Source organism: Leptidea sinapis, chromosome 17 (genome assembly GCF_905404315.1).
Source record: "Leptidea sinapis chromosome 17, ilLepSina1.1, whole genome shotgun sequence".
Taxonomy (NCBI): domain Eukaryota; kingdom Metazoa; phylum Arthropoda; class Insecta; order Lepidoptera; family Pieridae; genus Leptidea; species Leptidea sinapis.
Genome location: NC_066281.1, coordinates 14327511 through 14347826, shown reverse-complemented (window position 1 = coordinate 14347826; position 20316 = coordinate 14327511). Strand labels below are relative to the sequence as shown.

At 38.0% G+C, this 20316-nt stretch overlaps 1 protein-coding gene across 1 annotated transcript in view; it reads left to right on the top strand.

The window, feature by feature from the left end:
• LOC126968920 (uncharacterized) overlaps window positions 1-19925 on the top strand; it is a 57159-nt gene extending 37234 nt beyond the window's left edge. Inside the window, exons 3-9 of the mRNA XM_050814118.1 lie at window positions 861-1015; window positions 1540-1753; window positions 2635-2781; window positions 3567-3719; window positions 8158-8410; window positions 8858-9215; window positions 12394-19925. Coding sequence (XP_050670075.1) covers window positions 861-1015; window positions 1540-1753; window positions 2635-2781; window positions 3567-3719; window positions 8158-8410; window positions 8858-9215; window positions 12394-12642 — 1529 coding nt within the window. The 3' untranslated portion in view covers window positions 12643-19925. The remainder of the gene's footprint in view (window positions 1-860; window positions 1016-1539; window positions 1754-2634; window positions 2782-3566; window positions 3720-8157; window positions 8411-8857; window positions 9216-12393) is intronic.
• Window positions 19926-20316: the final 391 nt, after the last annotated feature.

Below are 20316 nucleotides of genomic sequence, written 5' to 3'. Positions count from 1 at the left end.
TTTGACATATATTGGTCCAATATCAGATAAAATAGCTAAAATATTTAGCAAAAACAATATTAATGTGTCCTTCCGAACGAGTCACAATGTCAGTTGAATATGTAATGGCAAAGATCAATTAAATAATTCCGAAAAATCCGGCGTTTATAAACTAAGTTGTGACACTTGTAACGGGGTATATATAGGTCAAACAGGTCGAAATTTCGAAATTAGATTAAAGGAGCATATTGCCGCATTTAGGAATAATCATCCCGAAAAGTCACACTTCGCGAAACATTTAATTGATACAAGTCACTCACTCGGAAACAATAATAATTTTAATATTTTACATACATGTGAAAAAGGATTTCGCTTAAATGTGTTAGAGCAATTAGAAATAATAAAACACAAAAATAACATGTTTACATTGTTGAATGAACAAACAAATTTAGTCCCATCACCTTTGTTACGTGTCTCTTCCGGGGGTAATACGTCACAACAGCCGACCAATCACAGCGCGTCATTTCATGGGACGAGGGTATAAAAGAGCGGCTTCCGGCTCATTTGATTCAGTCTCGTGCCAGATTTTGGCGAGACAACACGTCCTGAGGATGCCTCGTGTAGAGGCGAAACACGTGTCGAATTGTTTTAAATACAAATATTGGAGGAATTAACACTAAAGAAAAAACTTAAATCATTTGTATAAACAGGGTAAAACCAATAACTTCCGGATATTTGCAAATTTTCAAGCGGGAAGTGAAAAATTGTATGACACATTTCATAGTAGGTCTTCTTTATACTGTGATAAGATCCCGCGAGTTGAAACTGAGACGTAAGTCAGCCAACACGCGGGGACTGTAATGTAACGGTTGATGTTGCAGCGACGGGGCGCTGGGAGCGGCTGGAGGCGCGGGGCGAGGCGCCGCCCTCGCTTCAGGAGCACTCGGGCACGGCGCACGAGGGCCGCCTCTACGTGTTCGGGGGCGAGGCCGCCGCGCTCTCCAGCGAGACGCCGCTCTGGGTCTACGACACTGAGGTATCTGCCAACTGTTCGATGCGTATCGTTGATAAAATCTTGTATGCTTTGTTAAACTCTCAGATTGTGGCTTCATCTACCGGATACTTTACAGTTGATAACCTGCTAAACCCTAAAATTTGCATATTAGGAAATTGACTTGAGATGTCGCTCTTGCAAATTTAAACAATTTGTTATGTTTTAAAGGGATGATCCTCACTTCTGGGATTAATTACAAAAATAATATTTGACATTTTTTTTATAAACGATGCGGGACTCGTACCCCTCGCGTTCCATACGTTCGCGAGAGCTCATACGAACGGTTGGCTCAGTTGGCAGAAGCAGTTTTTTTTTTTCAAATTTTATTTGTGTAATTTTGGGATTGTCCTGTTTCTTTTGTATTGAATTCTTCGTAACGTAAGTGTAATCGTCCAAGAGTGCACCTGTTTCAACTGATATCATTTAAAATCTGCATTAGCGGTCTCACGTTACCGGCCTGAATCTATCTCTGAATGTGTAATAAGCATCATATTTGAAATATGCAGTTACAAGTATGGCGCAAGCTGTCGGGCGCCGCGTGCCCTACGTACAAGGACGTGCGGCGGCTCACTACGACCGGCCAGGACCCGCGCGGTGCGTGCGCCGGGCCCCGCGGCCGCCGGGGACACTCGGCGCACGCACTGCGGGACTGTCTGCTGATCTACGGGGGCTACCGGGACTTGCGCGGCTCCACCAACGAGCTGTGGGCGTTCCATTATGGTGGGTTACCTGTAATCGAACATACTGGACCGCATCACCCATCAACTTTATCCGCACCACCCTTCCACTTTATACGCACCACCCATCAACTTTAGCCGCACCACCCTTCTACTTTATACGCACCACCCATCAACTTTAGCCGCACCACCCATCAACTTTATCCGCACCACCCTTCCACTTTATACGCACCACCCATCAACTTTAGCCGCACCACCCTTCCACTTTATACGCATCACCCATCAACTTTATCCGCACCACCCTTCCACTTTATACGCACCACCCATCAACTTTAGCCGCACCACCCTTCCACTTTATACGCACCACCCATCAACTTTATCCGCACCACCCTTCCACTTTATACGCACCACCCATCAACTTTATCCGGACCGACCAACAAATTTATCCGCACCACCCATCAACTTTATCCGCACCGACCAACAACTTGATCCGCACTACCCATCAACTTAATCCGCACCACCCATCAACTTTATCCGCACGACCCATCAACTTAATCCGCACCACCCTTCCACTTTATACGCACCACCCATCAACTTTATCCGCACCACCCTTCCACTTTATACGCACCACCCATCAACTTTATCCGCACCACCCTTCCACTTTATACGCACCACCCATCAACTTTATCCGGACCGACCAACAAATTTATCCGCACCACCCATCAACTCTATCCGCACCGACCAACAACTTTATCCGCACTACCCATCAACTTAATCCGCACCACCCATCAACTTAATCCGCACCACCCATCAACTTTATCCGCACCACCCATCAACTTTATCCGCACCACCCAACAAATTTATAATATTTGTGTGGTCTAGCCTGTTGCTTACTAGTAGACATTTTAAAGTGTGTTACTTCAGAAACGGAATGGTGGCAGCAAGTTCGCACGTCGACGCCGGGTCCGGCCCGTCACCGACACGCGGCCGTGCTGCACGACACACGGCTCTACGTGCACGGCGGCCAGTGCGACCTACAGGACTGCGCTGACTTGTGGCACTACGACACCAGTGAGTAATTCTATATTACACTGTCGGTTAGAGTGACAGCTAGAGCTACCAAACAATACTTGCGGGATGATGCCTGCTGCGGCATATTTCCAAATAACATTACATGTCAACAATCTAAATTATGGTATCACAACTGCGCCTATTTCTGCGTGAAGCAGTAATGTGTAAGCATTATTGTGTTTTGGTCTGAAGGGTGCCCTAGCTAGTGAAATTACTGGGCAAATGAGACTTAGCACCTTATGTTTCAAGGTGACGAGTGTAATTGTAGTGCCGTTAAGAATTTTTGGGTTTTTCAAAAATCCTTTCTGGCACTACATTGTAATGGGCAGGGCGTTTCAATAACCATCCACTGGACGTTCTGTTCGCCTTGTCTCTTACAATCATAAAAAAATAATAATAAATAAATGATTGAACTAGAAGAAGAACGAGAGAACCAAAAAGTACCTATCTAGTCGGCAAAGTATGAAACCATGAAATAAAATTATGGAAAGTAGGTTATTGTTTTGCAATAACCTACACACCCGTTTATCACTCGACGTTTTACAATACAGTTTTTTTACCTACAACATACTTTCAGAAAATGGCACATTTTTTCTTATGGCAAAAGAAAGTCACCACCGCGTAAAAGATAGATGCTTATGAAAAAAAATTTTTTCGAATCATAATTATAGCCTCTGAAAGTACGCTATGCTTAACAACTGTATCGAAAAAACTTTTTCTCCTTGTGCTTTGAAGAAAATTGAAACAAGTTAAATGAGTGATTGTTGAATGCCTACTCCGTGCAGTATCGCGGGTGTGGACGAGCGTGCGCACTCCCGCCAAGCTGTCTCCGAGCGCTCGTAGCGGGCACGCCGGGCTGAGAGCTGGGGCACACCTCTATATCTTTGGAGGAGAGGCCAACGGACATCCCACCAACGAGCTGTGGAGGTTCCATTTTGGTAAATCATATTCCAGTTTGTATTTTGAGACTTTTGTTTCGTAAGTAATTGAGGGAACATGTTTTTTCTATTATCACGGCTGCCGGCCCGCCATCTATGTAACAAATCCAATATTTTCAAAATTCTTGCGTGGTAAACAGTTTATATGCTTACAATCCTCGTTATTCACTACTAATCTGAATAAATCAACCTAGTTACACGAAAAAGTACAAGCTATAAGAATAACTTTTCTGAGAGAAGTACCAAAAAAAATGACATGCCAAAAAACTTGTTTAACTTCAAAGAAATGTGGTAGTTCAAAAAAGCTCGGCAGTGTTAACTATAACCAACAGCAAGAATTAGCAACCTACAAATAAGACTTAAGGATATGTGTAACAGGATTAAGTAGTGTTCATAGCTCGAAATGCTATACTTTCACCACAAAACTTGTCTAAAAACACCATGTTTGCGTGTTTTCTGCTTACTCTTCGCCTTAACACCCGACGCCACGCGTCAGTTGTGCGAGAGCTTTCGTGGTGTATGAACGCTATTTATAAAAATGACAATTAATAGAAGTAGTCAAAAGATACCCGGTGTTATATGACATGAGTTCGGTCCAATATCGGGATCATAATATCCGAATACTGCCTTGGTAATCGAGAGGGCAGTAAGTCAGAAAAGGCGGTTTCGAGAAAACAGCGCGCAAAGTATTTGTCACAATTTAAGCGTTTGTGACAAAATTATACACTCGATTTTTATGTTATACATGTCAAAAGAAAGGAAAAAATGTGTTCTTTACAGAAGAAAAACATTGTTTTAACATTTTTAATAGGGTTATTCTAAAACATCACAAATCGTGTCTTCATTACCATATTCTTAACTTATTTTAATCAATATTTAGGTAAGAGGGCAGTAACTGCCATAGATACTGCACTCTTGCTTAGTATTATTTCATACTGCTATATTGCTTAAAGAATCCAAAATAATAAATTTAAATGACTACTTAAAACAGCAGTAAAGAAACCTTAGATTTTTAATTATATTTTGACCATTTCCAGGTTTTCCATATTGTAAGGTCTTTTCAGAATTTCTTAAGCAGTATGTCTGTAAATAGTAGGGAAAATAAAAAAATCATTATTAAAAATATTATTCATCACTTTATAAGTTACTGTGTTTCATTTTCTCCGACTTCGTCTTCCTCGATTGCCAAGTTTTCAACATTATTTACAAACAAATTTTCCCAAAAAAATCTACGATTAACAGGCATTAACGGACACAAGTTTTGAATTATCTGCTTTTTCCTTTCGTCAGCAATTCCTCTTTCAATAATTCTGTGATCAGGATAAGGCATTTCTTTTAATTTAAGAACTTTCACCTGTAAAAAGCTTAATGATCGGAATGTTTCATCTTTATGGTTGGTTAATCTTGTAATGAATATCTAAACTCCCTCTGATAACTTGTACAGCAACTATGTCTTTCAAGTATACCCTGGGCTGAGTATTACGCAGCCTATGCTGAGATGATTTATCTTGAAACTGGAAGAAGTCGGTGACATTCATTTTTTTAACAGTTACATTTTTCGTACAAGTTGCGACACAATTGACATAATCATTAAAATCATAAACCTTCCTTTGCTTTTGTAGAGATTTTTTAACCAAATGATGATATCGGCTGACACATGGCAGAGGCAATATCTTCTTATTTTCCTCCCGATATCACTTCATTCCACAAAACAGCGACCGGTTTCTGTTTATCTGTGAATTTGCTAAAAGGCACAAAGCTCTCGTTGAAGCATATAATACGAGTGGTAAACAAGACAATTTTGATCATCTATATCTATATATCTATACGTTGAAGCAGCACTACCTTATAAAGATCCGCTGATAAATAAGTAATTCTAGTTCTTCATTACTTTCCTGGTTTTTCATATCATTTTGATATTCCTCTCTGCTGTTAATGTATCTTTCGTTATGTTTCAGATAGGCATTGCAGTTTACACAATCTGAACATATATCTTCCTCACTGTGCTTAGTTTCTTCTTTATGCATTTTATACCCTGTACAAATTTCGCATTCTTAGTTAGAAAGAGTTACAAATGAAATATTCATTTGTTTTGTAACAAATTTGTATGAAATTTTATGGTCTGGATACTTGGCTTTGTAATCCTCGTAGATAATCTTAAGAGTCACATCGCTCGACAAATACCTTCTTCTCGGAGCATGTTCTCTTCGATAGTGTGATATGACTGGGTTATACTGAAGAAGGTTATAATGAAGAAATTTTTTGTCTAATGTTATGTTTGCCCCTCTTATCTTATTGATCAGATATATCTTTTCTAATATTTTTAATTACCTTTTGTCATTTTTTTTATTATATCCTAACGTGGTCAGAAAAAACGTTATACACACTTCCATTTTCTCATTATCAGATGTCAGAAAAAAATATTTGTACATTTTATTGCGCCTATAAGTGTTGCTTTCATTAACATTTTTTCTTGATTGAACCTTCCTTGACTTCGGATGTAAGGTTCTTTATCATTACTCCTTGTGCTTCCCAACCAAGGTTCAAATAATTATCGTGTATCTTCTAACCGCATCATGAGTGAATTTATCGTTACATTTTTTTTGGTATAAACGGTACAAATATAAAGTATTATTATTCAAAACGGATTAGTAATTAGCTTTATTTTCCATTTAAGTAAGTTGTTTATTTCACATAACAAAGCATATTAAATAAAAGGATTCCTTACAATATTTAAAATAAACAATAATTACTCACCTTATACCTACCTTGCGCCAAAACTACGCGTCACGAAAAGGCGTAAATAAAATAAAATCAGACGACCATCACTCAACCGCGCTACTTGAAGCGAAATGACCGAATATTTAGATCATTAATACGTAGCTAGTAGAGCAGTAACAACCACTTACTGCTCTACTGATTAACAAAACTATTAAATTATTTCATCTTTTGCTATGTTATAAAAGCAGTAAGTGATGATACTGTGTTTATATTAATGTGTATTATGAGTCATTCATTATAAAATTACTATCTTAAAGCGCAGTACAGCTCCATACTGTAGATTAAACTAGTAAAATTCATTTGGTACTTTGGTTAATACTAACGTAAAGAGCAGTATGTCAGAAATTTACTGATCTTTTGTTAAGAAATATGTGAATACTAATGAAAAGGGCAGTATATCAATGAAATACTGCTCTTTGACCTAGTTAACTCAATTATTTTACCGTTCTTACTGCTATTCATCAAAAAAGAAAATGCATTTCTAATATACGTAGATGTATGAAACCTAGATAGGAAGAAAGCTCGTTTGATGTACATTCCAAATCAGTAATAAAAAAAATGGCCACCTTTGACTTACTGCCCTTTCGATTACCAGGGCAGAATACGACGGGTAAGTTTTCATTTTATTTAAGGTTTTGCACGAAAATAGTAAAAATAAAACACTTGGTGCGACTTTCTCTATCCGTATATCTGCATGTTCCAGTCGATTATATAAGTAAGTAAAACGACATGAAAGGAATAGTTTTGTATATAAAAATTACCCAACATCATTGGAATAAAAAAATGAAAATAATATTTTATAAAAAAGGGGGAATTTCAAGGGTTTCAAATGTCAAAGTCAGTTATCGTAGGGACCAATTTATTTTTATGGTTAATAGTTTTTGTTGTAATTATGGTCAAAAGAAGTTTACCTATATTTTAAATTTAAAGGAAAAATAAAACCAACGCTCGCTTTTAATAGCACAGTTTATTTGATAATAATAAAAAAACCCCACATTTGGCCGGTTCATTCGCTGTGAAAATGAAATACATATTTTATTTCATGAATCCAGTATCTTTTTCGTCTAATACATTTTTTTATTCAAGTTTTTCTGTATTATATCTAAACCCCAGAATCTGCAATAAATATTCCTCGAAATCTTGATCTAGCTCGTCTGGTAAAAATAAATCCGTGGCTACGTCGCAACAGTTTCGCATTTCACATGATACTAGCAAAGCTAATGTAGATTGCAGCGTCGGTTGGGATGTTGTGTATGTGCACGGCACACGTTAGGTGTCGCCACACCGTGTCGGATTGCATGTTGATAGTATGTATTCACCTTAACACGCGCGAGCGACACTGTCTCCCCGAGCCCGAGCGCTCTTGCACGCGCCGGTTTGTTTACATCTGTCGTCTGGAATGGACCTGTCAAAACGGGCGTTCTGTGTTTTGTATTCCGCCGTTTTGTTAATTCAGACAACGAACGTCAAAGTATCAGTCGATAAAAATCGTTAAAAAAGTTCGAAACTTTGCGCAACTTAATAGGAAAAATAGTATCAATATATAATAGTATAGGTCACCCCGTTGATTTATTTTGCGCACTCGTATCGTATTGTAATGTACTATTATTCAAGAAAAATCAGAAGTTTTCATATTGTACCTATTTGTTTAAAACAGCGACGGAGACTTGGGAGCGTATAGTACAGAGCGTCAACTGGCCGACCGCGCGCGTGGACTGTTGCGCCCTGCTCGTGGGGACCAGCGGCTCCCGCGCCGCACCGACCGAGCCCCGCGGGCACGAGAGCAGACCAGAGCCGCCCGCCGGTTTCCTGCGGGAGATCTCCAAGCTCTCCTCCTTCCGTATCCGGCGTGCGGCACGCTGCTCTTACAGCGTGCTCGGGGATAAAGACTCCACGGAGAGTTTGATCAGGTTGGTGAACTGTGTATGTAGAACAACCATCTAACTGTAAAGCCGCAACTAAACTATACGTAAACTAACTTCCACAGAGTTTGTTGAAGTTGATGGTAAGTAGGGTATCTACCATCTTTATTATTTGAGAAGAAGTATTTAGGAACATGTCGTTGAAGACTAGTCGATACTCACTGACTCAACACGCACATTAACAATTATTATTGTCATACTAGTATTATTGTGGCCCCATGCTCTTAACGAACACCAAAAGGGGTAAAGCTACATTTCTATTCATTGCAAAATCCGGCAGAGTATTCGATCAGTTGTATTGCTGAATACTGAGTGTCCCATGGTCCATTAAAGAAGAGAAGATTAACTAAATTGCAAGCACATTTTTGGTCACATAATAATAATTATAAAGTTATTAGTTTATATTTCCAATTACTAAACTGGAAGAGTTTGTAGGGAGCCATCAACGATGTCAAAGTCACGGTCGGCGTACATCATCGACGAGCGGCAGCCAGCGGACGGCGACGACAGCCCACAGCCCTGCCCGCGGCAAGACATGAGCAGGGAACCGATATCCGTGCCGGACTTCGCGGACATGGTGCTGCCTACGCCTGTGCTGTCCCCGGTGGAAGCCACCAAACTTGTATACTTCGACTCTGAAGAGGAGGAGGACATGAAACGTGAGAGCCGGAAAGAGAGCAAAACTACAATCCTGACCAAGTCTGCCTCCGTAAAGTTCACCAAAATACCAGTCACGGACACTACTGAAGATGAGGCGGAACTATCCACGTCAGACTACGCCAGCGCTGAGAAGGTATAGTACACTTAATAAAGATAACCAGATGTTACGTTTCTGATCTAGTTTATTTTCACGAGCACGAACCATGGACCAGCCAATAAACCTTCTTGACGACAAAATAAAAGGCGAATTATTAGCTTCTAATAATTCTGAGGTCATGAGTTAACCAAGATTATTCTTCAGCTGAATGGGCTGTATGTTCGCCATATAATATGAAATGTCGAATTAGGTAACTAAAAACTGAATATTCTCAACACTCTGAAGTTTATTTATTTATTTCAAGGAATATCAACAGCTATTTACACAAAATAAAAATACAATAGAAACTTAAATAGAAGTAGTAAGAAGCAAAATTATTATTATAATTAAACATGTAAAATTATAATCTAATAATAAGCACACTTGATGAAATGAAATGAAAATGAAATATATCTTTATTGCACACCACAAAATAATTAAACATAACAAAAATCGAGACTACAAAAAGCCGCCTATTGCTTTTAAGCCTTATCGTTTAAGAGCGATTTCTACCAGGCAACCTGTAATGAATTAGTTATAGTTGAAAAGATAACAGAAGGTGGTGTTATCGATATGCATATAATTTAAACATACACATACAGTAAATAATTCCAAGAAAAGAACTAGTAATTAATTTGTCACAGTAATAAATAATACATAATTATGAAGCATTATTTTGAAAGATTGGAGAGTTTGATATTTACAGGTTAGGATTCAAAAAATGTTTTCATGATACATTGTTTCAGTTCTTTGACAGTTGTTTTAAAAATATCCAAATTAATTATTTCACTACTTAGTTTATTACAGGTGGTGCTAGCTCGCAATAGTATAATTATTGCTCCGGTAGTTAGTAGATGATTGAGGTATATACAATAAACGGCTATAGCGTAGTGCAGTTGACGAAGTTCTCAATGAAATTGTCGACAGAAGATCTGGACAATCAACCTTATTTAAGCTATTTTCAAGAAGAAAGCAATGTCAGAGATCATACGTCGTTTCTCAAGCGGTAGTAAATGTTGCTTTTTACAATGCTGTTCGTAGGACTTTGAATTGTATGTGTCGTTAGTACGGCAGCATAGAAAGCGTAAGAACTTTTTTTGAATATTTTCTATTCGAGAAATATATGTAGAATACAAAGGATTCCAGATTTGAGAGGCATATTCTAAGTGACCACGAACGAAGGTGCAGTACAATATCTTCAGTGTCTTGACTTGATGGAAATCACGCGAGCTTCTTATAATAAATCCAAGGGCTTTCATAGCTTTTGATATAGTTAAATTTATATGTTGGTCAAATAATAGTTTTGAATCAAGTAAAACACCAAGGTCTCGTATTGTACTACTCCCTGCACATTTTCACATTTCAACTGGTAATTGAAAATTATAGGATGCTGCTTTCGCGTGAATGTCATTACGCTACATTTTGATGGGTTTATGGCTATGATCGTCACAATAATTTTGCAATTGGTGTAGGTCTTCTTGTAGAGCTATTGCATCATCTAGTGACGATACCTTGTTGTAAATTTTGATATCGTCAGCAAAGCACAATATTTTGGCGGTACGTAAGCAAGTATCAACATCATATAAAAATATTGCGAACAATAGAGGGCCAAGAAAGGAACCCTGAGGAACGCCACTCGATATGGGTAGCCACCCTGAGATATAATTACTGACAACAACAGCGTGAGTGCGATTATGAATATAGGAGAAAAACCATCTTAACAAATCACTGCTGATACCAATATTATAGAGCTTATTAAGAAGGATGTCATGCTGTATTCGGTCAAATGCCTTACTGAAGTCAGTGTAAATTACATCAGCTTGGACACCTTGCTGCATTGTTTCAGTTAGATAATTATTAAGAAGTGCAAGATTAGAGACAGACGACCTCTAAGAAAACCATACTGACTGGGACTAAAGGCTTGCCTTAGTGCAGGATAAACCTGACTATAAATGATTTTCTCAAAAACCTTAAATGTAATACAAAGCTTAGAAATTGGACGGTAATTTGATATATTAGTCTTAGCCCCCTTTTTATGCACTGGAGTAATATAAGCCATTTTCCATAAATCTGGCATTACACCCGCATAGAGAGATTTGTTGAATAAAATTGTAATGGGTGCACATATGGAATCAGAACATTTCAATAAGAATATTCCAAGTAAATGATCCGGACAATCGGATTTTGATGGGTCAATACCATGGAGTAGTTTCTTTACTTCAGTAACGTCTACGTGTATTTGCGAGATATCACACACTGGTTGTGATGATAAAGAGATGACATTTTTATTGACCGGAGGATCGGTAAAGTTATTACGAAGTTGGTTCCAAATAAAACATTTACCTATGTTGTAGGTTGGTATATTGTCAAAGCAGTGATATTATAATTTCACTATATTATCATAACCCGGTAGTTGTCAATCGACTTCATTTTACGTACGCAATTTTCAAAACAATAATAGTAAACATTGGAGCGTGTATGTAGTCCATCTGAAATTATTGTTGAAATAGTAGTGAACAAGGGCTGATTTGGGCAGCGTTCTGGAAGCTCCGTAAAATCTTGTCGTCCCAAATATCTACCACAGTGTCTGAAGACGAAGGTTTCCAAGAAAGAAAGCTCATAGTCCCTCAGAGAGCAATGGAGAGGGCTGTGCTCGGAGTTTCCCTGCGAGATCGAATCAGAAATGAGGAGATCCCTAGGAGAACCCAAGTCACCGACATAGCCCAAATTATTGCGAAACTCAAGTGGCAGTGGACAGGGCACATAGTTCGACGGACAGATGGCCGGTGGGACAGTTAAGTTCTCGAATGGCGACCACGTACCGGAAGACGCAGTGTTGGTAGGCCCCACAAAATGGACCGATGATCTAGTCAAGATAGCCGGAATACGTTGGATGAGGGCAGCGCAGGACCGATCATCGCGGAGATTTTTTGCGAAGACTTTGTCCAGTAATGGACGTCTTCCGGCTGATGATGAAATGGGACAGGAGCAGGTGAGTTTTCTGTTCACCTCAGGGAAGGTGATCACCGACACCCACGCTCTCTTGCCACGCTAGAAGAATCGCTGCGGAGAAGCGTTGTCTTAATTTGAATTAACCTAACTCAATCACCATTCCTGTTTCATAAATAATTATTATTCTAATTATTATTATTCTTCTCTTTTGATGTGGTTCCAGGTTAACAGGCTCCCCAAAACATCACTAGGGTTCAGCAACCCGCACTACCTGGGGCCTGATGTGCGGAGGCTGGGGTCGGCCATGACTCCCGACTCGGGCGTGGGCGCGGGAGACATCGAGCTGCAGGAGCTGGGTGAGAGGAAGGCCAGCCAAGGACGGCTGTACCTGATGGTGGTGGGCGGCCGGGAACCAGCTCACCCCGCGCTGCTGCGGCGCCCGCTTTCCATGTGGACCTACCGACTGTTGTAGCGGAACGCCACCACATGACAACAAAATGTCATATAGGCCCATAGCGCACAATGTACAGTGCCAAGTAGAATAAAAAATTGACATGTTTATTGTGACCAACAAATAAGGCAATGAGAGAGATGTTCATTTTTTTTATTAAAAGGGACGAGACGAGCAGAACGTTCAGCTGCTGGTAATTGATACGCCCTGCCCATAACAATGCAGCACCGCTCAGGATTATTGAAAAACCCAAAAATTTGTGAATGTCACCACAATTGCGCTCGTCATCTTGAGACATAAGATGTTATATCTCCTTTGCTCAGTTGCCCTTCAGACTGAAACACAGTAATGTTTACACATTACTGCTTCACGGCAGAAATAGGCCCCGCCGTTGTGGTACGCATAAGGCATAGAGGCCAGCTCCCGTGTAAAGGAGCCCACTGGTAAAATTGATATCGCAGATATGTTTACGACACAAAATTCTAAATTATATTGGGTTTAAGCATTCAAATATTACATTATGTAAGTCGTGGTAAATACGAAAGAACAGTATAATTCTCACTAGCTATATATATGAATGTAAATAATATCTATTATAGTAAGTCAACCATCTATATCTGGCTACTAAAAAGTTATAGAAAGTTATTCTAAACGAATACCTATAGACTCATAGTTTTCAAGATCAATCGTTACTTGGTATGTAGGTAAGGTGACTGGAGGTAAGTCGAAAATGATTTTTGATCAGATAAACAGTGTTGATTTGAAACTGTTGTGTAACAAAGGGATTCAAGTCAATATAATGTGTAAAATGATGTTTTGGATAAAAAAGTATAGTCAACTTGTTTATTTAATGATGACAGAAATCTTTTTGAAACAATATTTTATGAAAAAAAAACGTCAATAAAGTTGGTCTTAAGAAAAAAAATAGGTAGGGGAAAGATGAAATGCCGAAGGGGTAAGATTGAAATAGTGACTAAAATCTTTTTGAAGGTCTTTATGTATATGAGGTGATCAATAAACTTTCTGCTCTGATAACATAAATAGCTTGAAAATCAGTTACATTCATAAATCGCATTCTAAATGCCAGAAATAATAATTTATCAAAAAAAATATATCGATCTTACCCCGTTGAAACGGTTGGCAGTCAGGGGTTCTCAACATGTTATAAAAAGATATAAAAAAAAAAATTCATATTCATGCTCATGACTGTCAAGCCTTAGTCGGTTCGATAAATAAAATACACGTTTTTATTTAGGACCACGTAGCGCACTCGTATTTTATTTTATTAAATAAACCACGAAACAGAACACAATTAAACATTATTAAAAATATTATCGTCACATATCCATTTATTAATTACATTAAAGCTAAGTCCAAGTAACGATACGGGAGAGATATCGTCTGACTGAAGAACAGGTTGTGGAGGCTGAAATACGTTTTCCATTTTATGCTTTTCTATACAGCGCTTGTAAGATCTTGGATCATACTTATCGACTGAAATTACATCCGAATTAAAAGGACATATTGAAGTTTTTATAAAGCCGTTGATAATACTTTCAGATTTTGTATCATTCCATACTTCTGCAAATAAGTTCGAGAATACTTTTTTAAATAGCTTCACACCAACGTTATGTCGCTGCCATTCAACTAACTTGGCATCCCAGCTAGATTTAAAAGATTTAAATACAGCCACGTCCAGTGCCTGTAAAAGATGAGACGTATGATATTGTGACATTATGTTTTCGTGCCAACTCAACCACTTTTATACCAACACGAGTGCTATGACCGTCGTGGATTACCAGAACTGTCCTTTCTTCGCCGAGTCCTGGAATAAATACTTTTTCCATGTAATTATGGAATATTTCCGTCTCCATCCATCCCCTTTTACTAGCTGCGTAAGATAACTCGAAATAACGTGTGTCGTATGGTTAAAGGAGTCAGTTTCTGTCCGCCAGCACTTACTGCTGTTAGAACTGATATATGTTCTTTGCCTGTACCGTGAGTTGTTCGAGAGTATGGCGCCTCCTTTCGCCCAACTACTTTAGTTTTAGAGGGATCCAAACTAACGGAAGTCTCATCAAAGTTCCAGATGAGTTATGGCCTTTGTTCAAGACCTAATGTCTTTAGAGTAGCCTGCAATAGGCTAAAATATTCACCCACGATGAACGGATCTGAATTCTTTCTTCTGACATGCTCAATAGGTTGAGCCTTTTTCAATGATAATCTATGTCGTTTTCTAAAGTTTGTAAACCAATCTGGACCTGGAACTCCACTATTAAATGGTGTTGATATTGATTCAAATTCAACCCATTCAAATGAACGAATTCTCTTATAAGTGAAAACACTTCCTTTCTTAATAACCCCAATCCTCATTTTTCTAATACTGCAAGTCCGTTCGCCAATTGAGTTTCTATTTCAAGATGCAAAACCAGTGGACGCCCTAGAGTGCTGCTTTTTATTCCAGTTTTTTTTATGTAAGCGATTGTGTAGTGTAGCGGCAGGTAAGGTTATATAACTTAGCTGCTGCATACATGGTTAATTCTTTATTCTCTACCCTCTGTATGTATGGCAATCGCCAAGTCCTCAGGAGTATAACAAGTTGCCCGTAACAATTTCCTTATATAGTTACGAGGCATGTTGATCCTAAAACAAAAAATAAAAAGTTATCTATATGCAAGTTGAAATTGCATATTTAGTGTTCCATACCGTGGTTGATTTTCTGGTCGCAAATTAAGGATTTCTTTGATATTTATGTATAAAAAACTTAAATATCAAAGGAGCATCCCTACCTAAGTACAGATACAGAAACAAGTAATCATCATAACATGCCTGTATTCCCCGGAGGGTAAAGTAGAGGTGTATCTTCTTATCGTGTTGATCAACGGTATTAAAAAATTTCTAGACCAGTTGTCCGCCACACAAACTATAGGTGTATAGAACACCCATATTTTGCCAGCTATGTGTAAGCCCTAAATAATATAAGACAATCCGTGTATTAATCCAGACTCCCGGCTCTTACAGAGAGATTCCTATTGGAAAATCAAAAATACAGCCTGGCATCGAACCCAAAACCTCATGCACAGCAGCTGCGCTTGCGACGACCATCGAGGCAAATTCTCGTAAATAATTTCCCTACCAAAGGAAATTATTAGAGAAAATTAACAAGACCATAACGGTAGGATTACCTAATTTGATTAAATAAATGACCACAGTGGTTTAACGATGATTAGAATACAACATAAATTTAAAGACATCAAAATGAAAACGTTAACCATGGATTCAGTAGGTACACAATTCTAGACACCCCAGCGTAGAATTTTTTCATCTGCTTAAAAAATCAGCTGTGTATTATACATTTTGTCATCGTGTAAGTATTGCACTTATGTATACGAGTACTACGCCTGACTTTTTTTGAAACCAACAAGCGTTTTAACAGAAGAGAGTATAGAATTATGTACTGATTCCATGATAAAAAATTTTGATACGATGTTTTGAAAGGGATATCGTGTATTTCAGATTGAGAACCCCTGACTTTTTGTAGGAGTTTCATAAACGGGTAAAATGGAAAGTTTTATATTATCATCTTACCCCGTTAAATTTTGCAGGGGAAGTTTGAAAGGCACCATAAATCTTAAAATACTTACGTGAAATATACTAATAACAGCTGATTTCAAATCTAATTACGAATATCAAAACAAAATGTTTGTTCTTACCTATGTAAGGAGATACAGCAAGCGGAGTTAGATTAAAAAACTCAATTTTACGCGTGTAATGTGTCCGTACGGAAAAATGATAAAAAACACACGTACGCTCTCACTTCACGCGACTGATGGAGACTGCAGGGCGGGGCAAGACAAAATGGTGTCCACGACGATATTGTCAGCATTAAAAAAATTCCTTGATATTCGGCGTTATTGTATTTTTTTATCTTTCCCCGTTTTTTATCTTACCCTCAGTCACCTTACATACCTACTTGGTATGTACTTAGTAGGTAAGTAGTAGGTAAGTACCTATCAGCATAATAACGACTTTAAAACGTTAAATTCTCATTTCAATACCACAAGATCCTTCTCTTTTTGGGGTGTTTAGGTCTTAAGGGTAACATACGGACGCAAAAAATGCTCTCACAATAAGGTACCTACTTAATATATAAAAATATTTTGAGTAGATACGTAATTAAAAATAAGTTTCAATGTATGTAGTAGTAAGTAGGTACTATTATCTTTATCAGTCAAGTCGTCAATCGAAGTAGCCAAAGCATATAATTATTTTATTGTAGCCTGGGGAATTGCATAAATTCCCTTAGACCACAAATAATTCCGGGCATTATTTTTATTTGAGATCAATTTATTTTCTCAAAATGTTTTTATTAAGAATTTATTAACATTAGCTTTTTTAGATTTAAGAATAATAAAACAACAACAACTGCAGCTCTGACTAAAAATCTTGACAGAAACAATTCATAAATCTGGATATATTTTGAAAACGAAATGGGAAAGAAATATCCTGTGTCGGGCTGTTTTAAAATTCTGGCTTATAAAGCCCGGTATCCACCAAAGCGGAGATGTATTTTGATAACCAATCATATTTTCTTCATCTCTCCGCTTAGTTTCGGTGAAAATGGATCAAGCGGAAGGGAGATGTCTCATTTGTCTATAGAATTTTCGTCAGAGCGGAGATGCGTGTAGGCGGACCTTTCGTAGACATAACTTGACTGATTTCCAGCTCTCCCAGCTCACATTTCCGTTATGCACAGCTCACATCTTCTCATCGCTTTGGTGGAAATATCCTGACACCTTCACGGCTTATCTCCTTCTCGTCTCCCCGCCTCTCCGATTTAATGCAGTTCACCAAACTGGTGCAACCAAATCGTATCCATGGATGTGAGCTGTGAAATACCGAAATCAGTCAAGTGATGTCTACGACTTCGAAAAATAACGCTTTCGGGGGTGCGAGGCGCGGGGGAAGACCGCGGGTAAAGGGCCGCCCGGCTAAACGCATCTCCGTTTTGCATTGCTCGACGCGGCACAAAATTATATATACAAATGAGACATCTTCTCTCCTCTCCGCTTGATCCATTTCCACCGAAGCTAGAGAAGAGATGTGGACAGTACGCAATCTGATTGGTTATTAAAATACATCTCCTCTCCTCCCCGCTTTGGTGGATGCAGGGCCTTATTGTCAGAATTGCACCTATACTAGGCCTTTGTTTGCGGCCTATATGTCTAATCCCATTTGAGCAATTTTTGAAGTACCTAGCTACTGCAACACTTACAAAAACAAAAATATCAATCACAGCGAAACAGACAGACACACTTGATGATGATATGGATATTATTACAATATAATTTTGATCTAGAGTTAAAAACCAAGGGGAACTGAGTCGAGAACGTTTGTATGGTATAATGGCGGCTAGTGTTTCTTCTTAATGCAACATCAGATACGCGAGAGCATATTTTGCGTCTTATAAAACCAGGCTCTGGTTAAAACTCACAATAGTAGACACTTCCAGTATATATGTAGTAATAAGAAAGCTCAATGTACTTAATTTAGAACCTAGGTAGGTGTTTTATGTTCCGTGATAATATTATTCAACATTTTATTATAGATATCATAAACTTTTTTTAAGCGGATGCGTTACTTAAATTATATACGATGTACCTAATCTTAAACCTTGATTGAACCTTTTGACTTACGTACCTTCTTCAGGTACGTACAATAATTACTACCTACCTGTCATAGCACTCTAAATGAGGAGGTAATAGAAATGTTATACTCGTGAAACGCCGCGGATATTGCGGGACAATTGTATGGTGTTCAAAATGACGGCAATAGGTATATTTTATTAAACAAAAAAAAAACAACAATTTAGTTAAAAAAGACTCACGAAATGTTAAATTTTGATTGGTATGGTTGCAGATAGGCTACGTTTCCGCATTTTGATATACGTACTAAAATACTCCATAATATTAATGCGTTTCTATAAATAGAAACTAAATCTCACCTTACTCGGACGCGACATGTTTTATTTGGCTATATCACTTCTAGAACCTTCGCATTTAGATTCCTATGGTACCTTCCTTCTAACGTATGAAAGAATATCTAATGTTTCACTAAAATCTTATCGCGACGCGGCATACTGTAACAAAATGACATGTTGTGTGCTAGCTGTGTTACTTTTATATTTACGTTATCGTTATTTTTGTTAAGTTATTGATAACAGTGAACTTACAACTTTTTATTAAGTTTAATTATTATGAAATTATTTACCTACTTAGTGCAATATTATTGTTTTAAGTTACGTTATGCAAGTGACAACTTGGTAATATTAAATTCTGACTGAGGATTTTAAAAGATATAATTGTGAAAGCTACCCATGGAAATCGCCAACTTTTTAAATTAAGTAATACATAGATTGACTATCGGCCGTTTTCAATAACCTATTTATCCTTAGTTTACTTACTAGAGGTAGACAAAATATCTACTCTTTTACGCTTACATTTGCTTTACTTACATTTCAATAACCTATTGACAGATAGCATTGAACTATAACTAATAATATAACTATAGTGGACATAACTATGGATAGATAAGATCTTGTCATTAAACGGTGATAGCAATATATTATCCATAACTAGAGATATGTTATTGAAAACGGCCGTCAATCTACCTAAGATTTTTAGGGAAAAGAAAGACAAATTAGCGTACCCCATAAGTGAGCAACCCCATAGATGACTCCTTAATATTTGTCTTCCACATTAAGGCGGAATCCGAATTTCCAATCGGTCGAAATGTAAAAACCTATCATTTCTATACTAGGGGAGGAGCTGAAGCGCAATTGCAAATGGAATTTCCTTTGTGATTTTCGCACAAACTGGAGTCATCTGTGGAGTTAAAGTGAACAAGACTTCATTTTCACACATTTTTATAAGTACTTACTGTAAGTAGGATGCAAAACACAAATCTACTGACTCGTAATGCAAGACGGGTTTTGATTTGAGGATGGATTGTTCGAATTTCGGTTAAAATGGAGAAATACAATTGAAAAAAAAAGTAATTGTTGTAATTGTATAAGTATAATATATTTATGACCTACCTTTTTTTCTTGAACAATACGCAAATTTCGTAAGTCTCAAATAGTTCCTCGTGCGGTCAACGGCCACAGAGCCTGAGGATACCTCGCTGTCACTGCGTAACGTCAATAACACAAATGCAACTGCAATAGCATGACGGGTCTTTTATGTGCATAGTTCTTATATCAATATTCATTCAAATTGTGTTAAAATAAATGACTTTATAACATAATAAAACGTCTTATTATTTCGCCACAAGCGAGTGTACATGAAGCTCACTGACCTCTCCTATATATCACTGGACTGGCGGCTATTAAAGTGCTTTTGTGCCTGTTTGATATTCGTAATTTTGGCGCTGTTGGTCATAGCGAGAGTCTGCGGTACTAAAACTAGTGATGACAACCTCAGCAAACATCGATTCTTCTTCTTCTTCGACGTTACACTCTTATCAGAGTGGTCGTGGTCGGCAATAACACGGAAAACGAACGAACTTAATTCAAAATGCAAAAATACATTTGTTTATTGTACGTTCCTTCACAGCCATTTGTATTTTACTTCAAAAAAGTTCTCTGAACGCTCGCGAGTGTCGCATCAAATAGGCACAAAAAATTTGCTGTCAAAA